Source organism: Saimiri boliviensis, chromosome 4 (genome assembly GCF_048565385.1).
Source record: "Saimiri boliviensis isolate mSaiBol1 chromosome 4, mSaiBol1.pri, whole genome shotgun sequence".
NCBI classification, from domain to species: Eukaryota; Metazoa; Chordata; class Mammalia; order Primates; family Cebidae; genus Saimiri; species Saimiri boliviensis.
The window spans coordinates 165,428,731-165,442,484 of NC_133452.1; the positions used below are offsets into that span (position 1 = coordinate 165,428,731).

The 13,754-nt window shown below is 40.9% G+C and overlaps 2 protein-coding genes across 2 annotated transcripts; one reads left to right on the top strand and one right to left on the bottom strand.

Moving 5' to 3' along the window:
• Positions 1–4,819: 4,819 nt before the first annotated feature.
• Positions 4,820–5,303, bottom strand: LOC120361134 (histone H2A type 1). Its single transcript, XM_039462627.2, has one exon. It carries the CDS (start codon positions 5,282–5,284, stop codon positions 4,892–4,894), a length of 393 nt encoding a protein of 130 aa, XP_039318561.1. The 5' UTR covers positions 5,285–5,303; the 3' UTR covers positions 4,820–4,891.
• A 210-nt stretch (positions 5,304–5,513) lies between these two features.
• LOC101040570 (histone H2B type 1-N) lies at positions 5,514–6,021 on the top strand. Its single transcript, XM_003944737.4, has one exon. It carries the CDS (start codon positions 5,602–5,604, stop codon positions 5,980–5,982), a length of 381 nt encoding a protein of 126 aa, XP_003944786.1. The 5' UTR covers positions 5,514–5,601; the 3' UTR covers positions 5,983–6,021.
• The last annotated feature ends 7,733 nt before the right edge of the window (positions 6,022–13,754 follow it).

Below are 13,754 nucleotides of genomic sequence, written 5' to 3' on the forward strand. Positions count from 1 at the left end.
TCGGACTCGATGTGACTTGTTTATTTTTAAAAAAATTCTTTGCTCATCTACGAAGTTAGATCAGGATAGTGACAGTACTGTTGCAGTGTAGAATGCTTCCCAGAATGTGGCTCTTTGGTATGCTGAGTGCTTTGAACGTTGAAAAGCTTCAGAATCAAAGCCCCTCTAATTTCCTCTTGTTTCTCTTTCCCAAACATGAGAAGGGACTCTTGACATTTCCTTATTGGACCAAGAAAATTTCTTACTAAAAGAAACAGAATTGCCTTCTATCCCATCCCTGTTATTTCATTATTGCAGAAAAGAAGACTGAATATGGACTTTTTCAAGATAATCCATGCCTCTCGGTCTCATTTAAATTACCAAGAGATAGCAGATGCCCAAGCTCCTCCCTGTAATCACAGCACTGTGGAAGGCCGAGGTAGGCGGATCATTTGAGCACAGGAGCTAGAGACCAGCCTGGCCAACATGGCGAATCTCCGTTTCTACAAAATATACAAAAAATTAGCCAGGTATAGTGGTGCTCACCTGTGGTCCCAGCCACTCGGGAGACTGAGGTAGGAGGATCGCTTAAATCCCAGAGGTGGAGGTTGCAGTGAGTGGAGATTGTGCCACTGCACTCCAGCCTGGGTGACAGCTTGGGTGATGGAGTAAGTCTCCATCTCAAAATAAATAAATAAATTAAATTAATAAATATCAAAGACAATCATTTACAAGCTAATTTCTTTCTGTGGTCCATTTATTTTCCCTTACAATCCTTTATTGTCCCTCAAAGGAATTGTTTACTTTTCCCATTTCTTCTTTCCGCTATGAAAAAAGTTTCCTCTTTTCCCTATAGAAGCTTACATAAGCTTACATAAGCTTCTATACCCCATGAGGAACTGGGGTGATCTTTCTGTGATTCTCCCTCGTCCACGTAAATACATTTGTATGTCATTTCTCCCATTATTCTGCCTTTTGTCAGTTGATTATCTCTGAAACTTCCCTTAACCCCTGCAGTATTTACCTCTTTGAGTTACTGTAAGGATTAATGGAGGTCAGGCTCGGTGGCCTCCCTGTAGTCCCAGCTACTCTGGAGGCCAAAGTGGAAAAATAGCACAAGCTCAGGAGTCAGAAATCAGCCTCAGAAACATCACAGGAACTTCATCTTAAAAAAAAAAAAAAAAAAAAGGAGGTAATTTACATAAAATATCAAGCACAAAGCCTACCTCTGTTTAAGTTTTTATTCTTTTTGTTTTATTATTATTATTATTATTATTATTATTATTATTATTATTTTGAGATGGAGTCTTGCTCCGACTCCCAGGCTAGACTCCAGTAGTGCAGTCTCAGCTCACTGCAACTTCTACCTCCCAGGTTGAAGCAATTCTCCTGCCTAAGCCTCCTGAGTAGCTGTGACTGCAGGTGCCAGCCACCAGGCCGGGCTAATTTTTGTATTTTTAGCAGAGATGGGGTTTCACTATGTCGGCCAGGCTTGTCATGAACTCCTGAACTTGAACGCCTGCCTTAGCCTCCCAACATGCTGGGATTACAGGCGTGAGCCACTGTGCCCCACCATATTTTTCTTTATAACTAATTTACAAATATTTTATATTTCTATTACACTTTAAAACATGTTAATATATCATAAACTAATCTATGTTATGTATAACACATTAAGAGTTAACTTAAATAACTAGTATTTATTTTTAGTACTTGTTGTCAACGTTGGGCTCAGAAATCAACACCCCAAACTATGGTATGGTGACAAACTGAACTAAAGAAGCCTCAAGGTCCCTTTGACCTTCGCCCCGCTCCCCAACCTTTATCTCCCTATGATCCGGACTCACCTGGTGAGATGAATTTAATCACACCTAAACAGATCATTTCACAAGATAATGCACAAGTTTAATTTCTTTTCCCTGATCCATTCATTCTCCCTGGTAATCCCTCAAATGAATTCCTCTTCTCCCTCCCAGAAACTTTTTTGCTAGAATGGTATATAAACTTCTGAACCACGTTCTGGGGTGGGCCGTCACTCTGATTCTCCCCATGCACGCTGTAAATGTGTATGTCTTTTTTTCTATTAATATGGCTGTCTGATTTTTCAACGAACCTTCAGAGGGCACCAAATCAGTAGGGACATCCATCTAGTTCAATCTTTTTACAGATGAGTTAATGCTCTGAAGTGATAAGGATTTAAAACCTTGAGAAGGCTGCATAAATATTCCTAATTGGTTCTTGCCCCTGGGATCCCTCTGATGTTTAGGTTGCCTCCTCTAGTTTACTTACTTTGAAGCAACTTATCTAACAGCTCCATTTTCCTTTACCTGTCTATAGATTTATAAACAATGGTATATCACACTTGTAGATTTTATTTTACATAATACATAAGTTTGCATTTGTGAGTGTTTTGATTACAAGTATATGGATTAGAATTTGCATAAATAACACCTAAAATTATAATAACTATAAAGCAAAAGTTACAAACTGTCTAGCTTAAAGAATTTTACTTCTGGAACCCACAAACTCTGAAAAATATTATTTAGCTAGCTTTCACTATTAGATGGTGGTTTTGGGAGGAAATAGAAACAATGAAATAAAGCAAGTGCTAATAATTTTATCATCAACTTCAATGATCATAGCAGGATATTTTATTTAAAAACTTATTTTAATTTCAAAAATCTTATAGGCCTTCTATGCAACTGAATCATTTACTTAATATTGATGGTTGTAACAGAAACAATTGTTGAAAATTTATACACATAAGTCATGCAGATGACATTTGAAAGGGAACAAATGAATTGATTGAAATGAGGATGGAATCCTCAACATCAAATACTGATAAATTTTTTAAAGTAATATTTATGATTGTTGTGATTGCTGTTTTAGTCCAAGTAATGTTATTTGTATGCAATTGCAATTAATAATTAAATCTAGGAAATAAATATATGTGAAGAGACTCAAAAATCAATGTATTTCAATGGACTAGAGATGCTTATAGAAATTCATTTTCATTAACATGTCCTTATGAGGAAAGCAGTAGCTTATAGAAGTTTAGGTGGACAGGAATAGAAGGCCCTCTGTAGCTAGGAGGACCTGGTGATCTGAAGAGGGAGATGATCTTGGTAAGAGAAAAGAAGCAGTAAAAACTGACAGGAGCAGGACTTTATGACAATGATACAATAAAAAACCTGACTTACAATGTCCATCATTCATATTGCTTTTAGGTAACACGTTCTAATGTAATCTCACACCCTAACCCTAACCCTTTCCCATTGTTTATATAAATAGTCCATTTATATAAACGATGTGTATTCTTCGCCCAAGCCAACTTGAAGGTCCTTTTGGACATACACTTTATGTATCTGGATGAATATTGCATTCCCGTTTAGGAGGGTGCCTGGCACACCATAGGTGCCCAGAAAGATTCAATTAAACTCGAAGAGGTAGGCCAAACACTCATGGGGTCCTTAATTTGTGTGGATAAACATTCAATTCTGCAGAAGTATCAGATACCTAAATTTTGCTTTCATGGTCTTATGAAATATAAACTAAAAAGCACAAGTGAGGAGCAAAGGTCAGTTTACCAATTTTATCTCCGAAACACAGGTACAGTGAAAAATACTGTTTAGCTAGCTTTCAGTCCTCTATAATACAGAAAGTAAATATCTGACACTGGGTTCATTTTAAACACTCTTGCTCTATCACGCAGGCTGGACTGCAGTGGTGCAATTATAGCTCATTGCAGCCCTGAACTGCTGGGCTCAAGTGATCCTTCTGGCCTCAGCCTCCGGAGTAGTTAGGACTATAGGCTATGAGACACGAGGCACGGATAATTATTTTACTTTTGTAAAGATCAGGTCTTGCTATGTTACTCAGGCTGGCTTCGAATTCCTAGGCTCATAGAGATCCTCCTGCCTCGGCCTCCGAAATCGGTTGTGTTACCCGACGGTGCCACGCAGTTCAAGGCTCTTGGTGCCCCGAACAAAGAATTGGACGACACACACACAGATAGCAAAGCAAAGCAGCAAAACTTTATTATGCATAGCGTTACACTCTCGGAAGGGGAGAGCGCACCCGCCTCTGCGAGATGAGATCAGCATCAGCTTGGTGTGGTTTGGGTCATTTCATGTGTGTATTTTTTTTTTTTTGGTCTTCTCTTTCCAATGCTGTCTAATATCTAACCAGCGTCTGCCCTTTTGATTGATAGGTTTGTTGCTTAGTTTGGCCTCTGTGGCTTCTGCCACTATTCCATCATCACCTCTATTCCATCATCCTAAATACATGCATGATACGTAGTCCATGTGCATGAACCTTAAGCAGCGGATAATCATTATTCGGCCTTTTGCTAAGGATACTCTTTCGTCTCTAATGCGCATGCACATCTCTGAAGCGCTGCCTCCTACTGGTTCCCTCCGGATCTTGCCGGCCACGAGGTCCTTGCTTTCATTATCTCATTTTTGTTTTGGCTGCAGAAGGTTCCCTGCGCTTGTTATCTCGCTTCTTGTTCACCCTCCCGTCCACCTTTCCCGCGGCAAGCAGGGCGGCAAAGACCACCCTCCCGTCCACCTTGCCGCTCGTTGCTTTTACTTATCCTGCCCATTACCTAACTTTCAGTTCCCTTTGCTGTTCTCTTGCTTCACTTTTCCTATTGTCTCGGTTGTATTGCAGGGGGAGCTGCCGCGCCTATTTCTTAATGTAACGAATGTATCTTACTTGCTGTCTCTCAAAACAATGTGGTGCAAAAGCCCTTTGGTTTCGCGCTATTTCTACACAGCATTCCAATGCCCCTGCAAAATGAGTCAACCATGATCTAAAAGCAGTGACACAGCTGTTTGGTGAAAAAGTAGGTGGCTCTGAAAAGAACCTTTTTGGTTTGAAGCGATATGAGTAATGAGTTACTCCAGACCGGCTACTTGCCCTTGGCCTTGTGGTGGCTCTCGGTCTTCTTGGGCAGCAGCACGGCCTGGATGTTGGGCAGGACGCCGCCCTGCGCGATGGTGACCTTGCCCAGCAGCTTGTTGAGCTCCTCGTCGTTGCGGATGGCCAGCTGCAGGTGGCGCGGGATGATGCGGGTCTTCTTGTTGTCGCGGGCCGCGTTGCCCGCCAGCTCCAGGATCTCGGCCGTCAGGTACTCCAGCACCGCCGCCAGGTAGACCGGCGCGCCGGCCCCGACCCGCTCGGCGTAGTTGCCCTTGCGGAGCAGGCGATGCACGCGGCCCACGGGGAACTGGAGCCCGGCCCGGGAGGATCGGGTCTTGGCCTTGGCGCGGGCTTTGCCGCCCTGCTTGCCGCGTCCAGACATGGCGAAGAACCAATCAATGGCTTGGCTGGGGCTTGGTCGCCAGAGCTCCGCTACTTATAGTCGATACTGGTCGCGAAAACTGTGCTGTGCCATTGGCTAAGACTACAGTTTCGCTTTAACTAATGAAATTGAGGTTTTGAAAAACATTTATTTTGATTGGACAGAGCGAATATAGGTTTCCAGGACTCGCCTCTAGTTAAACACACGACTTCACTGTCGGCCCCATTTGCTAAAGAAGCATTGAATGAGCAGTTGGTAGACAGAGCTGCGGTAATTCTTCCCGTTTTTCTCCAGTTTTCCGCCAGTTGCTTCCAGCCATGCCTGAGCCCTCCAAGTCCGCTCCCGCCCCGAAGAAGGGCTCCAAGAAGGCGGTGACCAAGGCGCAGAAGAAGGACGGCAAGAAGCGCAAGCGCAGCCGCAAGGAGAGCTACTCCGTGTACGTGTACAAGGTGCTGAAGCAGGTCCACCCCGACACCGGCATCTCCTCCAAGGCCATGGGCATCATGAACTCCTTCGTCAACGACATCTTCGAGCGCATCGCGGGCGAGGCTTCCCGCCTGGCGCATTACAACAAGCGCTCGACCATCACCTCCAGGGAGATCCAGACGGCCGTGCGCCTGCTGCTGCCCGGGGAGCTGGCCAAGCACGCGGTGTCCGAGGGCACCAAGGCCGTCACCAAGTACACCAGCTCCAAGTGAGCCCGCCCACCGCGGAACGTTCGGTCTGTCTCGGCCCACACCCCAAAGGCTCTTTTCAGAGCCATCCACTCTTTCCAAAGAGAGCTGGCACTCACTGTTTTTACAGGTACTTCTTGCTACAAAGACAATTTCCAAGATTCCTTATTTTAACCTTGTTAGAAACTAATTTTAACTAACGCCTGTAATCCCAGCACTCTGGGAAGCCGAGGCGGCTGGAACAACTGAGGGTAGGAATTAGAGACCAACCTGGCTAATGCGGTGAAACCCCGTCTCCACTAAAAATGCAAAAAAAAATTAGCCGGGCATGGTGGCGGGCGCCTGTAATCCCAGCTGCTCAGGAAGCTGAGGCAGGAGAATCGCTTGAACCCGAGAGGGAGAGGTTGCAGTCAGCCGAAATGGAGCCATTGCAGTCCAGCCTGGGCGATAGAGCGAGACTCCGGTCTCAAAAAAAAAAAAAAAAAAAAAAGTCAATCTGCACTGCAGTGTACTGCATACTGCAGCAAGGCTTGACACCATTTTATATAGGTTTCTATGAAGAAGGATCAGGTTTATCATCAGACAAACCTAGTAAAGGGAAAATCCAATTTCTTTTGTCCCCAAATCTAGTATTACAAGTGTCAGTTGGTAAAATCCACAATGCTTCTGGTGCTGCGTCCCTCAACTTCACGTGTCCTTTAGTAATAAGCAGTTGGCACACACATAAACGTACAAGTCGCCTTGTTTTGAGTGGCGCTGTTTCTCCTCCCTCGTCCCCAGTTTGAATTTCCTAAATATTAAGATAGAAAGGCAGCAGAAAAAAAGTTTGAACCCAGTTTACAGCGTCCTACACGTCAGCTGTTGCCCAGCTGATGTCAGTGGCCAATCCTGATGCTGTGTGGGCAGTTTGAAACTTGACCACGGTTTTCTCTGGTGAGTGTTCTAATTAGGAAAATTCTTGGAAGGGCAAAGTTCTGGGAGGAATCTTGCTGTTTTACTCACTCACATACTTCTCTTATGTGGAATTCCTATTTACGAACATAGTTTCTATTCCCTACCTCTTCTGTTAGGGTCTACTCCCTGTTTTCTTGCATTTACTGTATCTCTTACTTGGACGAAATTTTAAAAGAAAAAAACATAGAGCAGGAGAAAGGGGTGTTCTCCGTTGTTTTCCCTTACCCCCAAGTCAGGAAATGAAAATCAGTCTCTTCATTTTTAAGCCCTTAGGAGTGGCACATTTAAAACTATTTTGGTCTTTGTTGGGAATTAGTGTGGGAGCTCTTCAACACTGAATTGTATTTGCTGAAGGTTTTTGATGCTATTTTTTATCTAGTAAGTGCACTCCAGTGACCCAACTACTTGACTTCTAGCTGTTTACATGAGAGAATATTCTGCACAAATGCAACAGCAGCCATACAATAATGGGAAAAAATGCTATTTTTAATAGATAAAAACACTAGAGGCAACTACATGTTTGTGGCCAAAAGAATAAATGCATTTATAGAGGTACACATAGTACACGGTTGAGTTTTCGAAACATAAGTTTCAGAAGGTTCATATATAATACCATTTTTTAAAACTCAAAACCATGGTCAGGCATGGTGGCTCACACCTGTAATCCTAGCACTTTGGGAGGCTGAGGTGGGAGGACTGCTTGAGCTCAGGAGTTCAGGACCAGCCTGGGCAACATCCTGAGATTCTATCTCTAAAATAAATAAGTAAATAAAGTAAAATGAAAATAAAATAAAATTATACATTGTTGAAGTATATATAGAAACACTTATACAGCATAAGTATGCATATACGTGTGATGATGAAAACTTTTAAGAGAGTTTTTAAAAATACCTGGCAGTTGCTATGTCAGTGATAAAAGCAGGACAAGGGGATGGGGAAAAACACAGAGATAAATATAAATTGTTGCCAATACTCCAGTTTTGAGTTAGATGTTTGATCATGGGTATTTGATATAATTTGATTTAAACTTTAAATATATGTTACATATATTAAATTTAGGTATCAAATACTATATGAGAAAATATGATAGGATAAAAATCCCTTTGTAAAAACAAGTTACAAGCATCACATAGTTTCTCATAAAGGAAAACTTATAGATGAGAAACCCAAACCTAATAGTGTTTCCATTATTCATTCTCTAAATATTATTCATTCCTCTTCCTCTCTTAAGGAAGAGAAAAAGAAGACTGACCAAGGGTATTAAGAAGGCCCACAGATTCAGAAAGCTCAAGATTTTGGCTACAGTTAAGAGTCAGCAAGCAATCTCCAGGTACCCTTGCTTCTCAATCTGTAGTGTAGACTAAAGACCCTAAACCAAGAATCCTGATTCCTAGAAAGTGCTTGGAAGATCTTGATGGTGCTTCATTGCAGTTGGTTTCTTTACATTACTTGATGTATTGAACCTGCATTTAGCACAGAACTGATACAATTCAGACTTCATGAAATCCATTTAATTAAATGTTTTCTCCCTACTTCTTTACCTATCTAAAAGGCGTCCCCAGACTTTTTACACAGGGGGCCAGTTCACTGTCCCTCAGACCGTTGAAGGGCCGCCACACACTGTGCTCCTCTCACTGACCACCAATTAAAGAGGTGCCCCTTCCTGAAGTGTGGCGGGGGGCCGGATAAATGGCCTCAGGGGGCGGTAGTTTGGGGACGCCAGATCTAAATCCTAACATCCTCCAAAGTTCACGTAAGTCTCACTCTCTGAAGTCCTATTGGGACCTAGCTGAGCTGTCTTCCTTCAGCTCCTCTAGCTCTTATAAATTTCTATTTAGCTTCCCACACAATCTTTGTAACATCTCTCTGGAGGCTGTGTGTGTATGCATATGTGGATTTTGTATATATGTTATACATGTGTATGTGTGCATATGCTGTTAGAACAGAGATTATATGTTTTTCACTTAGTATCATCTCCTCTCACCATAAAAATACTTGAGGATGGTAAATTCATTATGCATTTAAGTTTTTTCAGCACAACTTTTCATAGCACAGGTGCCTTTGAGCCTCTCCATTGATGCAGATAATCAGCAAGAAATTCTGTTATTGGTTGGTTTTATGGAACGGAGGAATCTGTAGTTAAAATCCAGAAGAGAAAGTGAGAAGAGGATTTAGAAGGTTTAAGTTACCTAAACACATTCTCCAGGCCAGAATAAAGAATAGTGAAGTGACTCCTTACTAAACATTCAGAGAATATAGACAGATGTCTCTATTTCTGCACCTATATATCTTTATGTAAGTTTGAGCCATCAGGAACTACTTGAATAACTTAGGAACTGAGAGCAGGAAAGATGTCAACGAGAATACTGCGTGTGAACTAAAGCAGCAGCTTCAGATTCACATTCAGCTTTAGCCTGATAAAAAAGCAGAGAAGGATACTGAAATATAAGTAGTTGGCCACTTCTATGGGGTCCACTGTGATACTGGAGCTCCTGTATACACCCTGGACCTTAAGAACATAAGGAAACTCAACTCTTCTAAAACTGTAATACAGAACCATGCTGATCCCAATGAAGAATGAGTTCCCAACAGCCCCCTTCTTGGTAGGGCTTTGCAACAGGTACCTCACTGCAGAGGTCTCAATAGCTTCTGTACTCTGACCACCAGCAATAACCGTTAAATAGGTATGTCTTCACTGTGTTAAATCAGTCACAGAGATGTTGACGAATTCTTCTTGGAACTTTATTGCTGGACGTGGAGCAAGAACATGTTCTGGGAACAATAAGGTGTATTGCAATTGCTTATTCTGAGACAGATTCCCCACAGCTCAGAATTTGCTTTCTGGTCTTGTGGCCTTTTTACTGACATGTTGTGCCAGACTAGAAGGAAGGGAATGAAAATAAATGCGGGTATGGGGGAAGGGGAGGCATGGAGGAAAGAACTTGATTTCATTGAATGTGTTCTTGGAGAAACAGTCAATACAAAAGAATGTGGTCACTGTCCTAAAGGACATACATCATAACAGATGACAACTAAAGAAGCCTTACTGATATACACAATTGATATACCAGGATTTAGTGTGGTGTGTCCTAATTCAGAGAAATGGGACAGAATGGACAAATTCTTTAACAAAACAGGCACCATCTTTCAGAGCTCTAGAAACACAATGCTCAGGCAGATTAGTTTAAATCTGTGTAGAAAGGGAAGCATTGTTTTGATAAGTGTTTTTAAACAGGAAAAAGCATTTTAGAGATCTTAATTGGACAGAAATGAACAGAGTAATGAGACTATGAAAGAAGACCCTTTTGGCAGTAATCTAGGGACAAACAATCCAGACTGGGAGCCCTTTACTTCCTACTGCCAGCGCTGACCTCCTCCACACCCACCTCCTGTCTTCCGATTACTGGATATCTTCTATCGGGTGCACCTGCTCCTACCTCTGTGCCTCCCTCAGCATCCAGATAGCCTTCTAAAATTTTCAGTCAGATTGCCTGCTCCTTGACTCAGAAACTTCCAAAGCCTTTGCCTTGCCCTGTGAGGTTTTGCATACTCTGGCCCCGGTGATGTATGTGGCCTCATCTCCTCGGGCTGTCTCACTTGCTTCCTCTATTCCAGCCACCCTGGCCGCTTTGATGTTCCTCAAACTGCTGAGCATTGTGTCTCTGTGAGCCCCTGTACTTTATTTACCTCTGTCTGGAACACACCTGCAGCATTTTCCCCTCATTTCCTGCAACTTGCTGTCCAAAGGTGACTCTTCCACATTTTGGTTATGATGGAGGGTCCTTATTGGTACCACGTGGGAAATTGCCTTGGTGCCCTGATAGGCTCCAAGTACGGTCCCATGCAAGCTCTCCCAGAGGACACAGCACAAATAGGTTTGCAGACTATGCAGTGAAATGCTCAAATCACAGCTTCATTAAAAAACACACCAAACAGCAAGGGGAAAAAAGGAGAGCAAGTTAACAGTTTAGTGTGCGAGTTGGAAGAACCACCCTATCTGAATCAAGTGTGAGCAATTCCCTATGCGTGATCTGTCTTACATCACTGAATCAGCCTGTTTGACAGACAGAGATATACATGCCTGGTCCCAACCAATTACTTAACTGAACAGCCATGGAATTTATTTTTGTTTCTGAAGTAGAGAACTTATGGTGTCTCCAGTGTGCGGGTGATTTAGGGCCTCATGAATAATGAGTCAGTGCTTTGATGTCTCATGTATCTGTGAATTCTGAATATGTGGCTCCTTTCGTATATTTTGTGCCTCATGAACATTAGTCTCTTTTGACTCATCCATCCCTTACATTTTTATTTAACAACATATGCTCTACTTACTAACTACTTATGCCTATTTAAAACAAGCATGCTTGCCTATTTTACTAACTAAAAGCATATTTATCTTTTAAAATGGAATGCTCATTTATAAAAGTATGTGTTACAATCCATATTATGTATTAGTGTATCGCTGACATATAGTAGGCACTCAATACATATATGCTGAATGAGAGAACTGTGCTGTCTGTCTCCCTTTGGTCCTTCCCCTCCTCCCACTTTCTCTCCTACACACACACACACACACACACACACACACACACACACACACCACTGTACAGGAATCCCAGAGACCTGCGTTCTGGTGTGACAGATTGCTTTTCACCAATGCTTCAGGTTTTCATTCCGTCGAATGTAAGTAAAGATAAAGTTTAATAAGATGATCTTTTGAGTTCCCTTCCAAGATTCAGAGTTTCACCAATGATTTCTTTACTCCTTTGCTCTAGGAGGTTTCTCTGTGCAGTTGCTTAAGTGTACTCTATCAAACACGTTTCAATAAAATCAAAAGCCTTTTGTTTTGCCCATCACCATTGCTAAGAGGATCTCTACCACAATCCCAAAGTAGAGGAATTTTTCTAACAAAACACAACTGAATTTTGTATAAAGCAATCTAAAACCAGAGAAAGATTAGATTCTAAATCCTTTAAAAGTGAAGCTCGGCGAGGTGCTTTTTGTCTGTAGTCCCAGCTACCTGGGAGGCCGAGGTAGGAAGATAGCATGAGCCCAGGAGTTCAATGCTGCACTGAGCTAGGATTGCCCCACTGCATTCCAGCTGGGGCAAATAGCTGCACCATGTTACTTAAAAAAACAAAACAAAACAAAAAAGTGTACACAATCTTTAAAAGTCATATGAAGTCAAAACAATAACAGATTTATAGATAAGTCTATGGAAGCTTCCAGAGCTGTATTTTTAATTACTGAAAAAACTAGAACAACATGCTTATGGATTAAATAACAAGTAACATTATGGATTGCCATCATTGTAAAAAATAAGAATTAAAAAGCAATATATAGTTGTTTCTGTATTTCTTTTTGTTGTTGTTTCTGTATTTCTTACCTATTGAGCCACTAAACTTTGGAAACATATCTTGTTACTCAAGAACAACAACAACAACAAAAACCACTATTCTACCAATTAACCACTTACTACAGTACTTCCCTTTTGTTCAAGTTGCACATGAAGATGCATAGAGGTGACCTAATTTGTTTAATTTGCAGTATTCCCAAGATATAAACTACTGGTTGCCCATTAAATGTCTCTCAGTTCTTTCCTGTCATATATCCTGGTGTGGGGGAAAAAAAAGTCTTGCATTATGGAAAGGAGAGAAACTGAATTTTTGCTTAAAGCCTCACATTCAAAGCTGAATAAGTATGGCCTATGTAGTTCTGGAAGCCATATGATATAAAACACTACTTTTAAAACAGTAATTTTAGTTTAACATGTTATACTAAAACAAAGATATGAACTGTTTTCCAGAGGATTTCCTCAGATGCTTAGAATGAAGAAAAGCATCCATTAATAAATTAAGGGACCTGTGTGTGTGTGTGTGTGTGTGTGTGTGTGTGTGTGTGTTTTATGTGTTTTAATTTCTTAAGATTATGTTTTATATTATGTTAGCTTTAATAGTAGAATTAATAGAGAATATAAAACTGATAGTATAGGCATGGCCTAGTCAGGCAAAAATTCAGGTTTTACATAGAACGAGGATGTTGTGTAATGATAACTTCTAAAGTCTCTGTACTTTTCAAAGAAAAATAAAACCTGTAAATCTACATCTCAATTACTTTAATTTAATATTAGAATTTTGTACATGTGACGTGAATATATATGAAGTTGCACCTAAAACGCATTATAATCCAAGTATATTAGTATATTTTACTAGTTGGTTCTAAAGTCAGTAGTGTGACTTTAATATGTACATGGATAAAAGTCCATTATGTGCTTTCTAAAATTTTAAATAATACTGTTCTTTAAACACATTTGTTAAATCAACAACTTGTAATATAGCAAATTAGCCTTGATAATAGAATATGTTTTATGACAGAAATAAATGAAGCTTTTAGATTGGGAAGAAAAGTGAGATTTAAAAAGGAAAACTTTTTAGAAAGGAAAAAGGACTTTCAGTGAAAGGAGTAACATGCACCCACCCTTTAAAAACAGTGTTCTTTGATATGTGAAAGAGGAGGGAAAAAAAAAATTGGATTTTAAATCTGTTATTAAAAAAAAAACATCTCAAAGTCCCCCAGGTCAGCCATGTGCATCAGGGCACACAGAAAACAATCTAACATAAACCCCAGAGTAGAGATTTTCAGTATCTAGTCAAGAATCTGAAGTTCCTGAAGAGGATCCAATCACAAGTTTTGGGGACTAGGAAATCGTAATGAGTGTAGGACATCATGCTGACGCAAAGTGAGGATGATCTCAGATGTCTAGAGAAGCAATAAAAAATAAGTTAGGGCAGGAGGGAAGCAAGAAAGCCGGAAAGAATCCTCACTGTGTAAGTATTGCTAAT

Excerpts from the sequence above, each read along its gene's own strand:
- LOC120361134 (XM_039462627.2), bottom strand. The coding sequence starts at position 5,284 with ATGTCTGGACGCGGCAAGCAGGGCGGCAAAGCCCGCGCCAAGGCCAAG.
- LOC101040570 (XM_003944737.4), top strand. The coding sequence starts at position 5,602 with ATGCCTGAGCCCTCCAAGTCCGCTCCCGCCCCGAAGAAGGGCTCCAAG.